This window comes from Ochotona curzoniae, unplaced genomic scaffold (assembly GCF_017591425.1).
Source record: "Ochotona curzoniae isolate NIBS_2020 unplaced genomic scaffold, NIBS_Ocur_1.0 contig_523, whole genome shotgun sequence".
NCBI lineage: Eukaryota > Metazoa > Chordata > Mammalia > Lagomorpha > Ochotonidae > Ochotona > Ochotona curzoniae.
Window position 1 is genome coordinate 9,788,757 of NW_024466459.1, and position 23,061 is coordinate 9,811,817.

At 59.1% G+C, this 23,061-nt stretch overlaps 1 protein-coding gene across 2 annotated transcripts in view; it reads right to left on the reverse strand.

Moving 5' to 3' along the window:
* Positions 1–550: 550 nt before the first annotated feature.
* TMEM104 (transmembrane protein 104) overlaps positions 551–23,061 on the reverse strand; it is a 45,549-nt gene continuing 23,038 nt past the window's right edge. For both annotated transcript variants that reach the window (XM_040989711.1, XM_040989710.1), the window contains exons 9-10: positions 13,584–13,677; positions 551–2,778 (exon numbers count right to left, since the gene is read on the reverse strand). In XM_040989711.1, the coding sequence (XP_040845645.1) occupies positions 2,018–2,778; positions 13,584–13,677 (855 nt within the window). In that variant the 3' untranslated portion in view covers positions 551–2,017. The remainder of the gene's footprint in view (positions 2,779–13,583; positions 13,678–23,061) is intronic.

A 23,061-nucleotide genomic window follows, 5' to 3' on the forward strand; every position in this document is an offset into this window, starting at 1 on the left:
CTCCCTGCTAGAGCTGGTCTGTCCTTGGGGGCATTTGGGTAGCATGGCTGGAGGCCCCCCAAGTTTAAATCTGGCTCCACAGGGACACTTGTCCCTGCAGACAGGCTGGGCTGGCACCCTCTGCTGTTCCTACCTCCACTGATCCCAGTGGCTCACCTGTAAACCCGAAACCATGACCGAACTTGCCCAGTCTCATGGCTGGGTGTGTCTGATGTGCAGGACTGGCAAGCACTGTCTGGTGATGCCCAGCTATGGGGGAAGGACTTTCTCCCTGTGCCCTCAGCCCCACTGGCCACTGGTGATGAGAGGGGAAAGTGGCCTCCTATGACTGCTGGTAGGGCAGGCAGCAGATGCACATGGAGCAGGGAGCCCAGACTGTCAGCAGGAGGGTCCCTGCTTGGCATAGGCAATGTGGTCACCTCCTGCCAATCTGTCCCCTGGCTCAGAGGTGGCGGGAAGTGTAGCCACCAGACTCCACTGCTGTGTGTGGCGCCAGATTGTCACATCAATCACCCTGGCTCGCTGATGCTAATAAATTTGCCTCCAAAAATTTGGGTTGGCGCCTGGGGTGGCAGGATGATTTAATTTGTTTTGTCCTTAAGCAATGGGGAACGTAATTGGAGAAGGGAAAGTGCAGATGTTTTAATTGAGTTTTCAGCAAACAGCCAGGCAGCGGCCGGCAGGGAGGCCACCAGCCCGGTCTTTGTCACTTTAGGCCTCAGTGCACTGTGGTGCCTGGCTCTGCCCACCTGGGGCAGGGCCTCGTGAGAAGCCTGAAGTAGCAGATGCGCAAGGGGCATTTCTCAGACAGATGGGAAACAGGGCTACGCAGGGATACACTGTGGCGACTGCCGAGGCATGACCACTGGGGCGGGGGTACTGCAAGCTCCCAGCACCCTGGGCCTCCAGCATTGCTGCCCTGGGCCAGCCAGGCTCCTAGACGGTGAGCAGCAGGGCTAGGGGGAGAGGCAGGTACGCTCGTGAGGGCTGAGCAAGGCACTGAAATCAAAGGGGGCAGGGGCCTGAGACCCAACCCTACCCTAGAGACGCAGCCACAGTGAGCTGCTGTGGACTCTTGCACAGACTGGTCTGGCTCCAGGGACAAGCCAGGGAGGACCTCCGGGCACGAAGCAGGAAAAGGCACATTGAGTCTCCAGCGACCCCGACCCCCTGCAGGGCATGCAGGATCGTGTGGGGAGTGGCTGGGGCCTGGCCTCCCTCTCAGGGAGGGGCAGTGGGTGGCCCTTCCTGGACCCGTGACTCCCTGGCAGATGGAGTGTGAAGCATGCAAGTACTGGGTAGGCATGGCCCAGCTCCCGAGGGAACCGTCCCCAGTGTTGGGGCAGCAGCTGCTGTGTCCCTGTGGAAGGAACTGTCCATGCAGTCTGCCTTCCACAACAAGGGCCCTCGTGGTCCTGCTGCCAATCAGCACTTCCTGTCCCTATCACTGAGGTGGCCAGGCCCTCCCCTAGCAGCGTCACTTAGTGACTCCCAGGCCTGGAAGACTGGGTAGGGGTGTGGGGGGCAGGGATGGGCTTCTGGGGGGGCGGTGGGGAGGAGCAGGGCACAGGCAGCAGCCACTCAGGGAGGAGATCGCCCAGACACACTTCTGGGCATAGAGGGGAGCAGGAGGGACCTAGGGGTGTGGCATAAATAGCAGCGGTGCCAGCACCGCGTGGTCCATCGTGCAGAGAAGGGAGCGCAGCTCAGGGGGGAGAGGAGTACATGGAACAGGAGCAGGGACTGCAGTACCAAGTCCAGGAACCGGGCACAGCACCTGCCAGCGCTGACGGGGCGGGCTGGGGATGGGACCTGGGAGGGACCCATCCCAGCACTGAGGCCAGCCACAGGCTCAGCAAAGTCTTCGTCGGGGAGGGTCCCCTCAGGTCCAGCCTTGCCTGCCCACCAACACCCAGGATGGGGTGAGGAGGCGACTCCTTTGCAGCTCTGCAGGTTGGCGCTGCGTGGGGCTGAGTCCCCGACCCTTCCGTCACCAGATACCTCCTCCTGCCGTCTGTCAGAGCTTGGTCTCGCTGAGGACGATGTTGGCTGTGACAAAGAAGAAGCAGGAAAAGGCCCAGAACAGCACGAAGCCCACCCAGAAGGTGTGGCGGAAGGGGGACCTGTGCTTGTTGGGGGTCCCGTGGCCGAAGGCCAGCTGCGCGTCCTTGCGACAGTGGTACACCAGGAAGGCCGGGATGACGTACTGGATGCCAGTGCCCGCATAGGCCCCTGTTATGCCCACCAGGGACTCGAGGTCGTGGGTGCAGAAGGCGACCAGCACGGGCGGCACGAGGGTGATGGTGGGGAACACCACGCGGTCCACCACCCAGGGGTAGGTGCCGCCCTCGCGGTGGAAGAGCGCCTTCCAGTTGTTGCGCAGCGTCACAGCGATGATGGGGAAGTTGGTGCTGATGGTGAACACAGGGAAGAGGCCCAAGAAGAAGCGGGCGGCGGCCAGGCTCACGACGTCGCAGCGCGCGAAGTTGAGCGTGTACATGTCCAGGAGGCTGTCGCCGCGGAAGCAGAAGATGGCGGTGAAGGAGAGCAGGCCGTAGAAGGCCAGGATGAGCACGTAGTCCAGGAACACGAGGCGCGTGAGGTGGCGCTTCGATGAGATCGGGGTGACGAGGGACGGCAGGGAGTGCTGGCACATGAAGGAGTAGACGCACACCCCGAACAGGTTCCGGAGTCCTGACAAGTCGGCCAGGGGCGGGTGGCCCTCACCCTGCCCGTGCCCGATGCGGACCAGCGCCAGCACGATCATGATGGCAAAGGCTGCAAAGACAGAGGAGACATCAGCCATGGGGATGGGGAGGGGGGAAGGGGGACGGGCCTCCCTCCTAGGGCCTGCAGCCCAAGGAAGAGCAGCAGGACAGTCAGACCCACACTCCCCCTCACCCCAGGCAGGTCCACAGGAGCCAGGCCTTACAGATGCCTGCACCCCCAACCCAGCAATGCTCTCCGGGTCCTTCTCCCACATCAAGAGCAGCAGACCCCGGGCGAGGCCCAGGGCAGGGCAGCCCAGCCTGTTTCGGCCAGGCCTGGCCCCAGCAGCTCCCTCCTTGGGCCACTGGGGCACTGGGAGGCTCCATCCGGCACGGAGCTGGCCTGGTCAGGGTTCTATTTGATGCTCTCCCTGCACTGGTTTAAAGCCTGTGATGGGGGCTGCTGGGAGGGGAGGGATATTTGGTGGAGTTGGGGGCAGGGGAGGTGACCCCTTGGGCTGAGGGCAAGCAGGCAGTAATGGGGAAGTTGGGTGTTCTGGGGTCCAGAGCAGGGGGACCCCCGAGTCCTTGAGCTGTTGGCACCATGCCGCTCCTCACAGGAAGGGACAGAGGACTAGCTAAAGAGGCAGCCTTCTGAGGACAGGTGTCCCATGTCCTGAATGCCAGGTCCCTGCAGACGGGGCCAAGCCGAGCGGCCACACACGACAGGCTGCTGCACCCCGCAGCACCCAGTGGGAGCCATGCAGCATTCCTGATGCTCTGGGGAAATGGCGCTTCTAGATCTTTCTGGATCTGGCAGGCTCCTGGTGTTAGCTATTCAGATGACCTGAAACTGCCATGGCAGAAGGCACTGGTGTCCTTGTCTCCACTCTGGAGTTTGTGACCCGCCCCCCAGCTGTCTGTGCTCAGAACAGCTGCGACAGCCTGTGTCCCGTCAGGTACCGAGGCAAGGACACGCAGTGCCTCTCGGTGTAATGCAGGCAGGCATGAAAGCAGCCGCTGGTGGGGTGTGCCAGAGCGTTCAGCTCTGGGCTGTCCTCAGGGTGACAAGGACCCCTCAGATTGCTCCCTCAGGCCATGGCATACTCCTTGGCTTCTAGAAACTTCTCCCCGGACCCACGGAGGCCAGGTCAGTGTCTTCCCTCAGAGACTCCAGGGAGAGCAGGGACAGAATCTTCCTGTGTGACTTCAATCAGAAACCCGACACTGTTGGGGACAGGGAGGGGAGGAGAGGAGGAAGGAGAGGACCAGCCTGTGACAATGGCCAATAAAGACCATGATTTGTCTCTGCCTCTCACACCTGCTCTATCCCTGCTCCTTCTGACCCCAGGGCCCTGATGCACTACAGGGAAACTAAAGGCTAGACAGGCTGGGGCAGATTCACCTGTGAGCCACCAAGAAGGTTCTGGACCAGAGGATAACAAGGCTGAGCAGGCAGGATCTGGCTTGGGACTGGGGCCCCTGGGGCTGCTGGGTGGAGAGATAATCAGGAAGCCACAAGCGAGCAGGTTGACCACCTGGGTGGTGGGGCCACCAGGTCGGGACAAAGGGCAGCGGCTGCTGTAAGGCACGACTGGCACCCTGCTGGGTTCCTACTGCCCGGGTGTCACCTCGTGTCACCTTATGACCCAGGGCTGCTCGCTGGGCAGCCAGGCCGGCACGGACTTGGAAACAGGCCAGTGGAGACATCCTCTAGGTGTCTGAGCTCAACAAGCTAAGCGGGCTTCTCTTTTCATCTTTCTCCCAGCCTCTAGGCCCCAGCAAGTTGTGAGAGATGGAGACGGGGCCTGGCCGGTTGGCCGGCTAGCTCTGAGGCAAGTGGTCTGCGCAGTTCTGAGCGGGGCAGCTCCTTATCCTAAACCGTGCCCAAGAAAATGAAACTAGACAAAGCATACCTGCCCCAGCACCCTAGCTGCTAGAGGGGGCCTCCATGCGGCTGCATCTTTATATCAGTGATGATGTGGGACATTTTTGAGAAATTTCAACCTGGCCTATGAAACCAGTTTCGTACGTGGCTAGAGGGCAGTGTGGGAATTGGGGGTGGGGTTCTACCTTCCTCATCACACCTGGCTGTGTGGTTCAGCAGCACAGAAATGCCACCAGTTTTGGGGGTGAGAGAATCAGTGTCACGTGTCAAGCAGAGTCACTCAATCTGGCGCCTGCTCTGCGCATGCCAGGCCCACACCCGTCCAGGAGAGGCCAGACCTGGGCCTGCCCTTGAGGCCACTTCCCTGAAGACACGGTCTAGCCAACTCCAGCAGGGCAAAGCCCCTTGTGTCTCCCTCATCACAAAGACCTGAGGCAGGTGCTGGCCAGGCCCTCGGGAGTCATGGGGCAAAAGTCTCCAAACTGGCAAGTTCAAGAGCAACCACTGCTACCCTAAAGCTGGCTCTGATGGAGACTTGGACTGTAGGGAATCTGCAGGGTTCTGGGGTTGCAGGACACGGGGCCTACCCCCTCTGCCCACTGGGGCCCTGCCCTGTCCCTGTGGCCATGGCCCTGCGATCGCAGTTCCTCCCTGTCACTGACTATGGGAGGAGAAGAGTTTAACGGCTGTCTCCTAGATGGATGTTCCTGTCCCCGGGAGACAGCTGCTCCCCAAACTCATTAGGTAGGACCATCGATCAAGGCAAAATGAGGATGATAGGCTGGGAGTGACAGAAACCGCCGGGAAGCATGGCACAGCGCAGGGCTGAGGGCTCAGCCCGGGGTCTGGGCTGCACCACCACAGCTCTCACCCATTTCACTGAGGGAGGACATCCAGGACCTCAATGGGCACGTGCAGGGGTCTGCCTAGGGCCAGCCAGACTCTCGGAGCCCCCGTAGGACGTGCTCAGGGAACCTGTCTCCGCCTCCACTGGCTGCTGCGGAAGTCATGCTTCCAAGGGTGGGAAGCAGCAAGGAGCCAGGGCAGATTCAGAGGGAGCAGGTGAGGGCCTGAGAGCGTTTCACATGGCCACCAGGGCCTGGGCTGTGAGGTGCTGAGGTTATGTGAGACCCACACGTTCAACCAGGCCCATTCATCTAGTCAACAACGAGGTCCCAAGTCTGCTGCATGCGGCCAGTGCTCTGGCTGTCTGGAGAGTACAGTGGGGACAGACACAGGTCCTGTCCTGATGCCCACAGTCCAGGGGGACCAACAGGGGAGACTGAGTGACAGAGCACAGGAAAGCGCTGGTCTGTGGCTACATTCGCCGGAGGGGGGATGATAAGACCCCTTTGGTGGGAAGTGCCCAAGGATGTGGGCAGTTCACAGGGAGGAGTCGGGTTAGAGTGGAAACAGAAGGGCCTCTGGGCCGGTGACAAGGAGTCAGGTGCACCCAGGGGTGACCAACAGGTGGAATGGCTCTCACTTCTGGGATGCGCACACACAGAATCAAGTACTACAAGCTGCACCCACTCCCCTCCAGAGTTCACTCACCAGGAGACGCAGCCAGTGCTCCCCTCCCGCTTCTCCCCATCAGCACACCCAGCTCCTTGGGCGTGAGAAAGGCAGGTGTGGAACATGAGTGCTTCTCACACCCTGCGAGCTGAGAAGCAAATGCGCATGGAGCCTGAGCCTGGAGCAGCTAATGTAGAGAAGGCGTCTGGCCCAGCGATTCAATGAGGGGCAGAACTCACGCCAGGATGGCTCACATCCCTCCTAGTAGGGCCTGTCGGGGCCAGCTGGGCACAGCTCCGATGATTTGTGTTAATAGCAGGAGCCAAATGTGGTGGTATCACTTGGAGCAATGTGGGTGATACTTCACGCCGAGATGCGTTCTCACTACAATCAACGAGTCAGGAGTGTCTCAGAGCACAGAGGGGGACAGCCTCAGGCCTCCTTTCTTTGACCAACAGGAGAAGTCAGGACGTCCCCCGCAGGCAGCGCCTGTCTGTCCTCACCACACCTGTCCTTGGAAGAGAGAGGGGAGCCCCCACCGCTCTGAACACCCGTGGGAGGCACAGGCGAGACTGTTCACACCTCCCTCGACGCTATCCTGCCTGACCTCATACTGGGGAAGGCGATGGGGTCTTAGGGTCAGGTGAAGCCTCAAATGGGCCAGGACCTTGCAGGAGGCACAGGGGGCTGGTTGTTGGGGCCCCATAGTATGTGAGCAGGTACCTGAGGTTTGGGTCCGGGACTAAATGCTCACTTGTGTAGGCTCCAGTACATGCTCTTCTCATGTTGTGATGTGTGTGGGGCCTTCAAGAGATTCATGAGAGAGGCTGACATTGTGGTAGTGCCAGCTAAGCCACCACCTGCAATGCCAATATCCCATACGGACATCAGGTTGGAGACCTAGCTACTCCATTTCCGATTCAGTTCCCACTGGTGTGCCTAGCAAAAGCAGTGAAAGATGACCCAAGCGCCAGGGCCCCCTGCACACACGGGAGTCCTGGAAGAAGCTCTGGGCTCTTGGCTTTGGCCTGGCACAGTCCCAGCTGTTGCGGTTATCTGGGGACTGAACAAGCTGATGGAAAATTCATCTTTCTTCCATAACTCTGCCTTTCAAATAAAAAATTTACAATTTTATGGAAAATGTGTTTTATGAAAAAACCCATGCATAAATCTCAAAGACAATATTGGCACCCGGTTCTTTTCTATGGACTTTTGGAAGTATGGTCTCTGTGTTTTGCTTTCTTGCATGGTTTCTGGCTCAGAACTCCTCCCCTCCCCCCACTCCCCTATAGAAACCAGCACGTGTCTCCCTCGAGGAGGTCAGAAAAGCTCTTGGACCTTTCCTTGGCTGCGTTGAAGCTGGCTAAAAAGAAATCACTCTGATAGCTCAGAGGACCCCCGTTTCAGAGACGGTCCCGCCCCAGCCCCGGGGGAGGGCTGAGTGTAGCACGAGGCTGAGGAGGCTGGCAAGGTCCCTGGTCCCTCAGCACTGGTCACAGACCTTGGCTCAGTCCTGTTTCCACACACCTGTCTATACTTCCATCACACTTATGCAACGAAACCTCCACAGCCACCCGAGAGGACAGGGTTTGGGGAACTCAGGCTGAGCTCACGAAGGCTGCAGGAAGGTCACCACGAGCTCCCCGGGGCGGGGTTCCTGGGGACAGCCGCTCACGGAGCCCTGCCGCTCTTCACTGGCTGCTTCTCCGTGTCCTTGACAAACTCCCTCATGACCCAATGAAAAACCCGGCTGCTGTCCTGAGCTCTGTGAACTGCTCCTGTGAATAGAGCTCTCCGGACCTGAGGAGAGGTTTGTGGGAGCCCTGATGTGTAAGCCCATCAGTCGGAAGCTCTGGACTGTCCAAGGCCTGGGGGTTCACAGGTGACCCCTCTCCTGGACGAATCTGGCTGCTGTCAGGACACATCCCAGGGACATCTGACCCTGTGCTGGCCAGTCTTGGAGGACCTGGGCGAGGAGGCTGCAGGCATGGGGGACCCAGGATACATTGCTTGCACCTGCTCTGTGAATTGGAAGTTCCTGAGGCTAAGCCATTCTCCCCATCCCAGCAACTGGAGGATTCCATGGGACCTGTGCGAGTTCCCACCTTCCTAGGTCACTCTCCAGGGGCCAGGGAGGAGCTCAAGCCACCCCAGAAGACAGGACACTCCGGGTCTCTATCCAGGAGGCACCTCCCCCACCACACACACCTGTACCTGTCTGGTCCCTGGTCAGATCCTTATCTCAGTCCCATAGCCGCTCTGTGCATGCGCCCTCCCTGACCTGGCCAGCTGCCCGCCCTGGGAGCTCTCTTGAGGGTCCTCGCCCTGCCTACTCTTGCCAGGATGCAGAGAAGGGCGCAGGGCTGGGTTCTGGCTTCACCTCGCTGAGTTCCCAGGGAGCCCCGAGGGGCAGGGGAGAGATTGGCAGGTGGGGCGGACTTCCACCTTTGGAGGCAGCCAACTTGTCCTCGGGTCTGGCGGGTGGCACCTCCCAGCAATCCCTTCTTGGTGACTGGCAACCTGCAGCTCAGCCAGCGACACTCTTTCTGGAAGGCTGCTGCTTCTTCCTCTCCAGCGGCCAGCTGGATGCAGAGAGAGGGTGTGAGGGACAATGGGTGGTCCAGGCCACACCCTGCTCAGAGGGGCTGCCAAGAGGCCCAGCAGTTCTGTGCGGCCCAGTATAGCTACCTGGTCAGTCCTGGCTGATGGGGCAGTGGGGGTGACGGGGGGCATAAGGCTGGGCCTTCTCTGACAAAGCTAACTCAGGGTTCACTTTACCCGGGAGCTCTGGAAAACTCAGGTCCTTACATGGACCTCCATGCAAGCTGGACTAGGAGCTTTCGGTTTTGGAGAGATCTGGACAGAAGCTGAGGGTGAGTAGATGGAGGGACAGTGAGAGGCTGGGAGTGCTGAATGGCAGTGGAGTCCCCAAGAAGCACTGGGGGAGTGGCAGTGAAGGAATTCGGGTGCTAGGTTGGCCGTGGTGGGCCCAGCATGCAGACCGCAGCTGCAGGTGGGGACTCAGTGGGGCGACCCCACAAGGAGCCATCCACTGACATCAGTCCTAGGGCTGGGGACAGGTAGAAACCACAGCACCCTTCTGTTCCTAGGGCACGGTCTCCTCTTAGCGACCCTGGCTTCCACCTCCAAGGGCCACTTCTCCTGTGGCTTGGAACATAAATCTGGGGCACTTGTCGGGGGGAGGTGGGGCAAGTCAGGCCGAGAAAAGTTCATGAGGCAGGCTCAAGTTTATCCACAAAGGCCCAGGGAGGCTGGCGTCTGACCCACTTTGAGGGGAACGTGGAGACAGTGTGGTGGCTGCTCTGAATACACAAGCAGAGAGGAGGGAGCCCTGCGGTCCTAGACAGCCAGACCCAGGGAGGCGGCGCTCCGGAGCAGCCTTTATTAGAAAGAATTGTTTTTTTAATAACGCCAGTCAAGGCGCCCCGAGCTCAGCCAGCTGTTCAGGTCCTTGTGTGGGAGGTGTTTGCAGGCATTTATGAGGGTGAGTAGGGAGGGTCAGGGATTGAATGCAAACGGGATGGAAGGAATAGGCTGCTGTGGCCCCTTCCAGCTAAGACCCCGCCTGCCCCCAGGTACTCCAGGTGGTGGCAGCCATGGTCCCCGCTTTGCCACTCAAGGCTCTGGGCTGTAAGCATGAAGGCCAGCTTAAGCATGAGGTCTCAGCCACGCTGCTCCCTAGTGCCCCGTCTGCTGACTGTGGATCGCGTTGGCACTACCACCCCATGGGGCTGGTCCTGTCCTTGACCTCACAGCCCCCTCAGGGGAGGCTCACTTGGAGGCCACTCTCAGGATGACAAGGAGGTTGATGATGCCCCTCGCTGTTCCTATCTGAACGCTGGCTGGGTGCTGGGTGAATAAATGCATCTCCCACAGCCCCAGTGAGGCAAGTCCTCATTACTGTGGCACAGACAGGCAGCCTGATGGGGGCAGGTCTGGAGGCTCCCTACTCAGAGGGAGTAGCCACTGACCCACACAGGAGGGAACCAGGGGAGGCAGTGTGGTGTGACACCTGCTAGGTGTGACAGGTGGCACAAACCAGCTGCCAGAACCAAGACTGTGCTCAGGAGCAGCAGCCCACAGGGGAGCTGAACAGACAACAGGGGCCTGGCCAGGAGCTCCGCTGAGGTCACAACCACCACCTCGCCTGTTGGGATGGCCAACCCAACACGGCCCTTCAGGCATGGTGACTGCACCTGCAGTCCGGGCACCAGGAACTGCCCAGCCTGGTCTCTCCAGAACTCTTCTGAGGAGCATTAGAAACTGTTACTGACCCCTGTCTTACACATCATAACGTTCCCTGCACAGGAGCTCTTTGCAATGGCAACTGTTTAACCCTTTAAATCTCACCCGGGCAGCAGGAGGGGGGTCTTGGGGCTAAGGAGCTCGAGGAGGAGCCGATGTGAAGGCTCCTGGCACTGCCTGGGGCCTGCACTCTCCCCCGGCCTTGCTTCAACAGATGGCAGAACAAATTCCTAATTAAGCACGAGAAAGTTTCCGGCTCAGCACATTTATTTGTGATTTTCCGGCCCCTTTGGTGCTCATTCTCCTGCTCTGACTTCTTGGAACCCAGGCCAGCTTCTTGCCATCCTGGAACGGCCAGCAGGGCAGGGGGAGGAACAGCAGGGAGGGCCACACAGCTGCCTTGAATTCAGAGCAAAATGAAGAGGGAGATTGTTGCAAACTGGTAACTTGGCAGGGAGCTGAGACAAGGAGCGGGGGAGGGGGTGTCTCTGAGATCACTGCTTTTAGGGTATTCTAGAAAAGTGCCTGGGGCAAGCTTGGTGTGTAGGAGAAACATCCCTGGGGGTCCAGCCCTCCATTTAGGGCTCCGGTCCTCCCCCTGAGGCCAGCATGGGGACCAGAAAGGCGCCTGCACTAGGTGGAAGAAAAGCATGAGCAAGGCTCCCCCCACGGCTGAGATGGCAGGTGTCCAGGGGGAGGGGTGGGGGGGGTTTGCTTTAGAGATGCCGGCGTCCAGCACTGTTGCCCGCGGCAGTGCCTCAGCAAAGAGCTGCCGAGAGCCTCTGACGGCTCTTCATCTCGAGTCAAGGGCAGTGAGGAAGCGAACGCCAAGGACCACACACAGCATCTCTCCTCCCCCTGCAAGGCCTCATCGCCTCGGCTTGCAGCACTGCTGGGCAGCATCTAGGTCGCCAGGAGCCACAGGGCACCCGGGGATGGAGACAGGATGGGGCCTTGCTGGGAGGTAGGGGGACTACAGGTGATGGCCCCACTGTAGCACCAGGGGCTAGTGACAGCACCTGTTGCCCTGTAGCAGGAGGACTCTGATGAGGAGGGTGGGCAGCAAGACTCAGGTGAGGCTGGGCAGGCCCTGCTGCCCAGGAAACAGCTAGTGACGATTTTCCAAAGCAAGCAACCAAGCAACCTGGTTTGGTCCTAACCATAACACAGCCCTAGCCAGAGCCCAAGTCCTAACCCAGACTCCAACCCTAAACACAGCCTTGCTCCTAGCCCTAACCCTAGCTCTAGTCACAGTCCTTGCCAAACCCTCGCCCTAACAGGCTGCTGGCAAGCTGCTGTTCAGGTGTCCCGCGGCCACAAGGAGGCTCCTGCCTTGCCCTGAGCCTGGCATCTGTGTGGGCTTTTTACTGACCACCTGTTGCCTTCTTGCCCTTTTATAGAACGTGCTGCTCCCCAAATGCAGAGAGGAAATACACAGCATACAATCACAGGCAGGCAGGTGTGCAGGGACCACTGTCACCACCCAGTGCCTGGTCCTCCTGGGCTCACTGCCAGCACACCTGTTACAGCATGAATGAGTCCTCCTCCTCTGCCCCGTTGTGTCCCTGTCCTCCTGGGCTGGTGCTCCCCATTGTTGATATGGCACATCACAGATGGCCACTTGGGAGCCGGGGGCCGGGGCTCGCCAGGCTACAGGGGCCAGAAGGACACCTCCTTTGGGGCCTCCCAAATGCCCCACACCCAGCTCCATCCTGTTTTCGTCTCCTTGCGGGAACAGGCCGCAAGTGGGAAGAGGGCAGCTGGTGAGTGTGGCTTAAGATAGGGAAGAAGTCCCAGCTCCAACACAGCTATCCTGAGGCCCTGGGCTGAGGGCGGCTCTGCTCCCCATACCAGGGGCTCCCTGACCACCACGGTCCCTTCCAGATAGACACAAGAAGCTCCTTATGCCAAGATCTGTAACCTATGGGATTGGGGATGCCAGAATTCCTTCAAATTGCTGGGATTAGACACCACCCTGGGTGCACCCTGTATCACTTGGAGCCAGGTGCATCTTAGGAGCTTGATGAGGGAGAAACAGGGAAACACCCAGTATTATAGGGTGACCAAAAGCTGGAAAAGGGTCCGGCGTGATGGCGTAGTGGTTAAGGTCCTCGCCTTGCACGCATCAGGATCCCATTTGGTCGCCGGTTCTAATTCCGGGGGCCCTGCTTCCCATCCAGCTCCCTGCTTGTGGCCTGGGACAGCAGTTGAGGATGGCCCAAAGCCTTGGGACCCTGTACCCACATGGGAGACCCAGAAGAGCTCCTAGCTCCTGGCTCCTGGATTCGGATTGGCTCAGCTCCAGCAGTTGTGGTCACTTGGGGAGTGAATCATTGGACGGAAGATCTTCCTCTGTCTCTCCTCCTCTGTGTATCTGCTTTTCCAAGAAAAAAAATCTTAAAAAAAAAAAAAAAGCTGGAAAAACAAAAAAAAAAAACATGGGGGCTGGGGAAGGCATGATGGAGAAGCAGCCCCAGTCCTGGCACTTTTGCAGGCTGGATGAGGTGGGTGAGGTGGGGCAGGTGGGCCGCTCAGGAAGCCCCTGGGCTCTGGAGGCACTGCTCATCCCAGGCTCCTTAGCCAAAGCAGCAACAGCCTTCCCTGCCCTCAGACGGGTGATGCCAGCATCCACCTGACACCCAGAACATGCACATTGGCCCATGGGGTGGCAGGGAGCCCTCACCATCCCAACCACCACAGCCTTAGTCCAGCTGGCCCTGTCCCTGCGGCGGCTGGCGGCGGGCAGTACGGCTGGAGAAAGCAAGCTCCCGAATGCCCATTTGGTTTAATGGAAAGACTTCCAGACTCCAACAGGCTTGCCTGGCTGGGTCAGGACAGAAACCATGTGGGTAGGGTATCTTTCATGCTCTGATGGCTGGGGATGGGGAGGGAAAGAATGGCTGTCCCCATGGGCCACCTGGATTTTATAGCTGTATCACAAGGCACACCCACAGAACCAGAATGCTGCCACTCCCATGCCCTCCAGAGCACTGCCCAACCCAGGCCTGTGGGTCAGCAGGGATGCCACTGTGGAAAAGTAAGCACTTTTTTAAGGGGGGCAGTGAGTTTGCCCACCTCCAGGCAGAGTCCCTACTGGAGCGGTCAGAGCATGGAGCCTGAGCCCGGGGAAGCGGTCACCAGGCTGGGAGCCGCCCTGGGCCTCCCGGGGAGGGTGCGGGCAGGCAGGGGTCACGCAGCTCACTCACCGAGCCACCGCATCAGGGAGGTGAGGATCTGCAGGTACTTGGTCTTCTGGACGTCAAAGAAGGTGAAAGGTCCGAGGAAGAGCGTGAAGGCAGCCTGGCGATGAAAACCAGAGTGAGGAGAGACGGCTTGTGGCTGGGAGGAAATCTCAGCTCATGCAGCCTCAGCCGATAGCCAAGGCCCGGCCCCAACTCAAGTGTGCACCGGCACTCCGGGGGCCATGTGGGTGCTCAGCACCCTGTCTCCCCACCATGACTCCCGCTCCTTGACTGCTGTGCAAGGCCAGGCAGCAGCCGAGTGGGTGGTACCTGCTCCATTCTGTTCTCTTCAGCGGGACCTGACCAGGAGCCTGGGCCCAGCACTGGGCTGGCTGCGAGCATGCGTGAGGTGCAAATGTACAGCAAGGATGGAATGACAGCAGCAGGTGAAGGCAACTCTGACCCTCGCGGTTTCCCAGGAAGTGAGGGACAATGCAGGAGCTCCATCAAGGCAGCACAGGACGCCGCTCCCCTAGGGCGCCGTCTCCCCCTGCCCCAGTCACGCTTGTGGCTTCAAGAAGTGGGGAACCAGAGCCAACAATCTCCAGGCCAAACCAGAGAAACAGCTGGCACTTGGGAGAGCGCAGCCACCTCTGGGGAAATCGGGAGTGGGGGGACTGGGGGTAGGGGTGGGAGCCCATCGCAGCTGCGGGTGCTGTGGCTGGGGCCCCTCTGTCCTCAACCTTGGAGAAGAGGGCAAGTGGGTGTCCACTGTGAACCTACATTGTCACATCTGATCTCAGGAGACAGGTCTGGGAGAGCTGAGCCCTAATTGCTGAGAGGGGTTGGGGAGGGGGTGGGCAGGGGAAAAAGGGGGGCTGCTCGGGGTGCAGAGGAATGAGAAGCCGCCGGCTGGAGGTAAGATGATGGCACCGTTTCCAATCTGCCACTCGGAAGCTGCACGGAGGATTGGACCTTATTAACATTTACGCTGTACCATTTCATCAAGTTAATGCTAATGACGCCCGCCAGAGACAGGCGAGCGGCAGCGACGTGGGGAGCGGGCCAGGCCTTGCGACCTGGGTGAGTCCGTCACAGCTGCCCGGCCTGCCGCCTGTCACAGGCGGGTAAGCAGCAGCTCCAAGGAGGGGGCTGAACCTGCGTCGCCCGCGCCCCCGCCCCATCCGCAATGACCTCTTATCCAAGTCCATTATCGCTGTGAGAAGGAGTGACAGGAGGACTTGGGGCTGCTGAGAGAAAAGGCTCTAATTAGCTGGGGAGGGTGGTGGCGTCTGGCAGTCACGGGGCTCGGAGGTTCCAGAAAGCCTCCGAACTCGCCCTGCCTCTGCCCTGAAGGATGCAGCTTCCCTGGGTTGAGGGGGACCCTCTTGGCAGAGGCAAAGGCAGTGAAGAATGAGGCTGTGGGCACCACATAGCACGCACAAGTGTCACTCGCAGGATAGTCACTTGGGAAAATTGCCACTGCAGGGAGATTCCTCAGGCACCACACATGAGCCTCCTTCTGGAAGGTTGGACAGGTCTGTAGCATGAATAAAGGCAAAGCCGCCTGCCACAGTTGTTTCCCAAACACGATGTCCCACAGGACCCTGGGTGTGCCTGCAAGCTTTGGGGGCAGGGGGCTCACCTCCAACCTGCCACAGCTCCAGCTGTGAGTGCTGGAGACCTTCCTGAGGGCTGCTTTCATGGCAGGTCAGAGTATACCTTAGGAGCCTAAAGGGTGGTTTCTAGAAGGTTCCATTACTTAAAAAAACAAGGGGACAGCAGAACTGTCCCCAAGGATAGAGAGTTCTGCTGCTGTAGAGGTCCTGTCCCCCTGGGGAACCCTGGCTAGGCACCAAGCTCATATCCTCAGGCCTTGTCAACCCTTGGCGGGGGGTGGGATCCTGGCTCTCCCACCATGGGGAGACAGTAAGGAGTATACGTGAGGTTGGGGTCAATATTGTCAGTGGGTTAATACCAGCAGTAGCATCCCATGCCAGAGTTCGTTCCAGTCCTAGTTCCCCCACTCCTATCCAGCTCCCTGCTGATACACCTGGGACAGCATCAATAGATGACCCAGGTCCTTATACCCACGAGGAGGCCAGAATGGAGTTTTGGGCTCCTGGCTTTGGTCCAGTCTTGACTATCACGGCTCTGACACACACACACACTACAGCTGAGCTTCCAGGTAAGTGGTACGGACTATCAATCTGCAGCCCTCCAACAAGGGTCCACATCAGCCTAGGAGCTTTGTACTCCTTCTTGGGGACAGCAGGCGTGTCCTAATGGTGGGGACTGGCAGCAAAAGAGTCTTGTGTGATTTGGCCCACAGCTGGATGGTGGCTGGCATGGCAGGCGGAGGCACAGATGGGCAAACAGGAGCCCTCGCATGGGGCCATGCTCTCATGCATCAGAGAATGAAGATGCAGAGGAAGGTGCAGACCTGGAGCTGGAGCTAATTAACTAACAGGTGTCCTCTATAAATGAGCAGGAGCAGGGTGGGAGGAAGGGAGCTGGCAGGGGCAGGGGCCCAGGACTCTGGTCACAGGCATGCTGGCCAAGAGCTGACCTGCCCTCTCTGAGCTCCCTGTCCAGCCCAGCTGTAATTTAACTGGCTCCCAGCTCAGTCTCTGCTCAAGGATTCTCAGTGCATAAGTCTGTACTAAAGGAGGCAGGGACACCAGCTGCCACAAATGTGCTTCTGTAACTGCTCCCCTCCCAGGCCCCGGGTGAGTAGTTCGGATTCCTACTGAGCTCCGGCAGCTGCTCACTGGGGCTCAGGCCAAGACAGACCCGGGACAGGGAAATCGGGGTGCTTATGCTCCTCCTTTTGGGTCAGTGGCTTTAGTAGCTGCACACCAGAGGCCCAGAACGGCTCTGCCAGAGCCTTCCTGGGGACCCGGCAGCTCATGTCCCCAGGGCTCTTTCAGAACATCCCAAAGTCTCCAGCTCTGTGCGGTGACCTGTGCTGCATATCCTCTGTGCGAAGCTTTGCGGCCCAGCTGAGAACGTTCCTACCCTGGGATCCTTGGTCGATGCGTGGGCTGGCAAGTGCACCTGCCTGGGGCCACTGTGCTTTGCTGGGGGGACAGAAACTGTTCCTCAAAAAGCTGTGAAATCCACCTGCTCTGATTTGGGAGGAGCAAATCCAAACAAAACAGTAAGGAGAAGGATCCTTCAGGGAGAAGGATCCACGCCCCATGAAGGGGAGTGCAGATCTGGGATGGGCTGGGCGCTTGGCTCCCTCCATTGGTAGCACCTCTTGGGACCCCGCCAAGGGAGGGTAGGAGTCTTGGTGGGCTGTGACCACTCTGCCCCTGCCAGGCCTCCAGGTCAAGCGAGGATCCCAGAGGTCTCCCAAGGAAAGGCAAGTCCCATGCTGCTATTTTGAATATGGTGGATTCACAGCTCCCCTAGAGTCACAGATGGGGCCTTCCCCCAGTTCTCCAACAAAGCCCAAGACCCCAGACCCTGTTCATCATCAGCTCTTCTGCTGGGCAGGGGCGACGTGGACTGTAGCTGCTGGCCATAACCTGAGCTGCGATGACATTCAATGGCACCCACAGCTTTTGGGGAAGGGTACAGGGGGTGGAGGAGGAAAGCCTGAAGGGCTGGAGTGACCACAGCACAAACGTGCCAAGGGACTCCGCTCCTTCCCAGCACGCATCAGAAACAAGCCCTGTGACAAGGAGCAACCCCAGTCACCTGTGCCCCAGATGGCCGTGGGAAAGTACACTGAAGATGGCACAGTGGCCAGCTGTTCACCATCTCACTGGGGCGCGGTCCCCGCCCAGGTCCGCCTCCAGACCCAGAGCTGCACAAAGGGGCAGTGTCCGTTGGGCCAAGGATGCCAGCAGTGGCAGGGGCGGGTTGGGGCGATGCTGACCTGGTGCTCCCCGACTCCCAGAGCCCAGCAGAGGTGCTGATCACCAGGAAGAGGAGCCCAGGGAGCCCACCTGGCCCCCAGGGTGCTCAGCCTCGACAGAGGCAGCTCCCAGAGAGCCTGCTCCCTGACCACCCTCTTGAAACAAGAGGCCTCTGTCTGGTTTTGGCTCCCTGCAGTGGGGAGACGGAATCACCCAGTGCCAAGTTCCAGGCATATTTCCCCTCCTCACTTTACCTGCCGCCTTCCGGATGCCAGCACACACCCCGGGGCCTTCTTGCTTCAGGTCTGGGAGGTGACTCGGCTTTCTCTGTTGGTTATCAAGGTTGACAAAGGCACCATGCAGAAGGCGGCAAGGCTCTCCCAGACACACCAGGACCCAGGGGCTGCCTAGGGAGACCTTGGGTTTGGTGGAGACGGGCACTGGTGGATGGCACAGCCGAGTTCTCTGGTCTGATCCTTTACCAAGAGACACAGAAAGGGACCCTGAGGCCACAGGGCTGTGGCCAGTGTGGGACACCAGGGTCGAGAGTTAATTGGGGTTAATGGCAGCTCAGCAGGAGCCCCTTCCTGAACTGAGCAGAACTTTCACTGCGTCCTTGAAGTACAGTGCACAGCACTCAAGGATGCTATTTTTACTTCTCAAGTAGCCGTGAACGCTCTGGCATGGGAATTTATTTTCCCAACTCGAGTTATGGCATCTGGGAACTCATCCATGGGAGATGAGTCCCAGGGCAGTTTGGGGTAATGGAGGCAGTGGGAGTGGGGGGAGTTCCGGGCTTCGGGTCCCATGGGTAAGGGGGCATCTGCATGCCCTCTGATGTCATCCCTCCTGTGAGACCACTGAGTACCAGCACACACCAGGCCACCGCATCGCACCCAGCCTCTAACCATACCTCGTGGACGCCAGGGCAAGATCTAACGTTACGGCCAAAAGAGTTCTTATCAGATGTGGCTGTCCCTGCCCAAGTTCAACCTTGGCCCAACACTCTTTAGGGGAGCGTAAACACTTCCAGGCCAAACATGAGTCACCAAGCAGAAGGGGCCTGTCAGGGAAGATGGCACGTGCTGGACACACATCAGCAAGGGTAGTGAGCTATCATCTGGGAGGGGAGGCACCGGCCATTCCAAAGAGGCTGTGCTTCGCCAGGACTCTTGGTGAGGAGTTTTTCTGGATCAACCCACCCTGGGGCAGGAGATGAACAGCACAGCAGGTGCTGGCCAGAGGACCCGAGGACTCCAGCCGTCAGGCTACAGACACCAGGCCAGCAGCGATGGGCGGCCGACAGGACGAACCTGGTGGGCAGTGAGTCATAAGCACCAGCGGAGGCCTGGGTGGCCTCTTCCAGGGACAGAGTCACTCACAGCTGTGGCTGATGTCCGCCCTTCCCCCTGCCAGAACACTCTACTTGAAACAAGTTAGCGGGTCTCACAGTGCCTCCCAGGGCCATCTCATGTCTCCCCTGGCCCTGAGCCCCCCAAATCCCTCCGCAGAAGGTATCTGGGAGGTGCTTGCTGTACAAACGGAAAGATTCCAGGGATGACTAAAGATAAACTCAGTTCCTGATGCCAGTGTGATTCTCAGGAAGTATTGCCTCCTGGTTAAAGGTGAACTGTAGATCTCACTAGCATCTTAGCAGAGCCTTGAGCACCAACTGCGTCTGCCCAGGCCAAGCCGTGCGGTCCCCCTCGGAACAGGTGAGCAGGGAGACAACGCCTGCAGCTTTCACCAAGGCTAAGTCTGTCCTCCACGGAGGAGGCCATCCTTCATGAGAGGCCACACTGAGAGCAAAGGTGAAGACCCCAGAAGGTGCTCTAACTAGCACCTGGGCTAAGGAGGCCAGGAAAGGGTCTAACAATGCACACAGCAGTTGGATAAGCAGGAGCAGGCTGGGAAGGAGGGCTCGCCCCCTGCCTGGTTAACGAAGAGGGGGACCCCCAGGGCACCTGCTCAGCCCCTTCAGATGAACACAGGCGGCCCGTGAAGGCTCAATACCAGACAACCTCTGCCAAGCTACTGTAGAAGGTGCAACCTGGCTCTGGCACCAGGGAGCCTGGGAAGATGATTTCTGGTGGGAGGGGGGCAACCAAGGGAGGGACAGGATCCCTGGGACCTGAGTGGCACCCCCACATTGACAACTCTAGCGGCCACAAGCCCAGAATGCAAATGTCTGTGGCTGGGCAAGGGGTCCCTCATGGGAGAGAAAAGCTGAGAGCTTCCCAGAGCTCAGAGAGCAAGCACTCCCGGGCAACTGGTGGGGCCAGGGCAGCTGCAATACCTGCTGCCTGAGCTCCTGGGACCTATCCCTGGAAGAAAGGTCTGGAAATCCATCACCATCCTATCTGGGCACAGGGACACTCACTGGGAGTCTGGGGTGGGAGATGTGGTTACCCAGGAGGGGCCACCATCACTCTACACTAACAGAACCCGGTGGGTGGCTCGACTCTGTGGCTGGGAAATGGTCCACACACTGTGTCCCCTGCTGCAACGAGCCAGTGTCTATCCCGGATGCACAAGCCTCCAGGTGGGAGCGCTGAGGAGCTACACTGAGGGGCGCTATTGGCAGAGAGGAAGCTGTGTCCCCAGCAGGATGCTCTTCCCTACCCCAGCCTTCTCTAAGCCACCCACCCAAGTCCTGCACTCCAGGGAGGTGCGAGAACAGGTGAGCGATGGGTGCTGCCAGGACCACCTGAGTGACTGGATAGGCAGCTCTTTCCATGGGAGGTCTCTTGATCTGACATCCCGTGTACTGGCTATCATCGCTGTGAGACGGACCAAATGGTCTAAAATCTCTGAACTACCTGGATGGAGAGCCCAGGGCACCCCAAAGCCCATTCCCTGCCTTACACACCCCTCCCTAGAGGAGAGCCCAGGGCACCCCAAAGCCCATTCCCTGCCTTACACACCCCTCCCTAGAGGAGAGCCCAGGGCACCCTAAAGCCCATTCCCTGCCTTACACACCCCTCCCTAGAGGAGAGCCCAGGGCACCCCAAAGCCCATTCCCTGCTTTACACACCCCTGCCTAGAAGGGTCGCCTCTTCTACCACTTCTTCCATGTCCCTCCTCCTGAGGCTGGCTCCCAGGTGACAGGGAGCTGTGTTGGTCTGAGGGTGTTAGCCTGGCAGAGCCACCGTTTCAGTCGCCATCTCATCGGAGGACAGCCCTGTGTGGTCTCTTTCTCAGCTGAGAAGCCAGATGGCAGCCGGTGGTGGGCAGAGTTCCAAGTATTTGATGCCAGAGCTGCAATCCGTGTGGTTTGGGGAAAAAGGTAAATATTTATGGAAAATCCACACCATCATCCACTTAATGATAAGCCCCCAGAGTCTATAAAGGGGGTTCCTCCCAAGCATGACAGAGGGGGATGAGATCTGGCACCTGCATGTTCAGGTGGAAGGCGGAGACGCCTGGTCTTGGGCTGGGGGAGCATGAAGAACATTCTACAAGGAGCTGGAGAGGGACAGGGGGCGTGCATGCAACGTTGTGGGATGTGGGGTAGGTGGGAGAGGCCAGGGGCTGTGCCTGCATGGGGGAGCTGGGCGAGGCCGGGGAGCTGTGCCTGCATGGGGGAGGTGGGCGAAGCCGGGGGGCTCTGCTTGCATGCTGGAGGTGGGCGAGGCCGGGGGGCTCTGCATGCATGCTGGAGGTGGGCGAAGCCAGGGGCTGTGCCTGCATGCTGGAGGTGGGCGAGGCCAGGGGCTGTGTCTGCATGGGGGAGGTGGGCGAGGCCGGGGGACTCTGCATGCATGCTGGAGGTGGGCGAAGCCAGGGGCTGTGCCTGCATGCTGGAGGTGGGCGAGGCCAGGGGCTGTGTCTGCATGGGGGAGGTGGGCGAGGCCAGGGGGCTCTGCCTGCAGCAGTGGACCAGCCTGAGAAGCAGGCAGCTCATCTGCTGGTCCCAGTTCACTGTGGGGGTACAGAGGTGGGGTGGCAGGAAGGATCAGCACCCCGGGGCGGACAGCTCTTGAATGCTCCTGTGCATCCAGTACCAGACTCGGTGGCCTTGCCCTTGCTGAGGGCAGCCATGACCAGAGGACAAGCTGTGCCTCTGGGAAGCGAGGGACCAGCTGTGTCCACCTTCAGGCCTGAGAGCCAGGAGTGGAGGGACTGGCCATGTGTCCACAGGTGGCAACCGAGTGATTATGAACGTCCAATTAATGCCACAGCAGGGGTGGGCCGGGGTTGGAGGAGGGGCTCTGAGTTCAGCGGGGAACAGGAGAATGCTTGTCCGATGGTAGGGCTCACCATGGACCCAGAGCCAGGGGTGCTCAGTGTCCATTGGAGACGCAGGCCAGTGAGGGTGGGCAGTTAGTGGAAAAAGTGGCTCCAGAAGGAGATGGCCAGGCCAGGCCCCAGCAGAGTTTAGACTCTCCTAAAGAGGTTTAAGCAGGGAAATGGCAGGTATATTTATGTAAAACCAGCCTGGCAAGATTGAAATTAGCAGTCAATCCTCGTGACCTTGGGCTGATCCTCATGCTGCCAGATGCAAGGCCTGGGCTAATGCAGGGACACTGTCCTGGGGGCAGGGGACCCTGGACGGGGCCCTCTCTGTCCTAACCTAACGACATTTAAAATGAGACTTCGGTCATTTGTGCCATGAGTACGGACGGGGCAAGAGCAGCAGCAGGGATGTTTGTTCTGAAGGACAGATGGGTGACGATGTTACTGCCCGCTCTCCCTCTCTGGAGCCCACAGCAACACAGGGTGTGGGGTATGCATCTGTCTGGGGCAGGTTTGGAGAAACCCGCTCAGGCAGGGAGACTACGAGGCCTGTGGAGGGAGGGCTCTGCTGAAGGGTGCTGAAGTTGGGAAGCTCCAGCACACAGCAACAGCCTCTTCCCAGCTCAGGCACTGGGGCTCACCTCACTGGCTCTGGATGTTTTAGCTTCTGTAACTTCTCCTCAAAGTCATCCCTGTCTTATTTACTTCTGTTGGATGTTGGAAAAGACAGAGAGGCTGGATACATGACCTCACATGAAAGAAAGCTGCAGTGTCTGGCTGGGTCACAGGTCACCACCAGCGGTCATTCTGGTCCCAAGAAACGAAAAGAACAGAAAGGAACAGGTGAGTAGTGCTGTAAGTGGCAGAAGGATGTGGACCCCCTCGGCCATCAACCCAGTCCCTCATTAACCTCACAAAAAGCACCTGGTCCTCAGTGGTGGCCATGTGGGTGCCCTGCAGGCTCACCTTTCCTGGCTCCAGCTGAAATCCCAACTGCGTTTTGATATCTGCAATCTGGCCCTCATCCCCCTTCCCCGGAACAGCAGGAGGCAGCCTGCCCCCTCTGCCTCAACTGCTTGGAATTTGCCGACACTCCCCGGGAGGTACCAGGTGATCACTTGAGATGCTCCAGGCATACCTTCCTCCGTCATTCCACGCTCTTCGGATGGGAAGGGCGATGGGGATGGCGGTGGAAAGGCTCTGCGCCGGAGGGGTGGGAGGGGGGAGGAGAGTCAGGTGCCTGGAGTGTGGGAGCCTGCAGAGAGGAGCACGCAGGCCCGGCTGGCTCCGCCCCCTTCCTGCTGATGTCTGACCTCCAAATAGCTGGGAACTGAGTAACCTTGGAGGCAGAGATGAGGGAGATGGTGCATCAGGCAGGCTGACTGATGAACTCTGTCCAA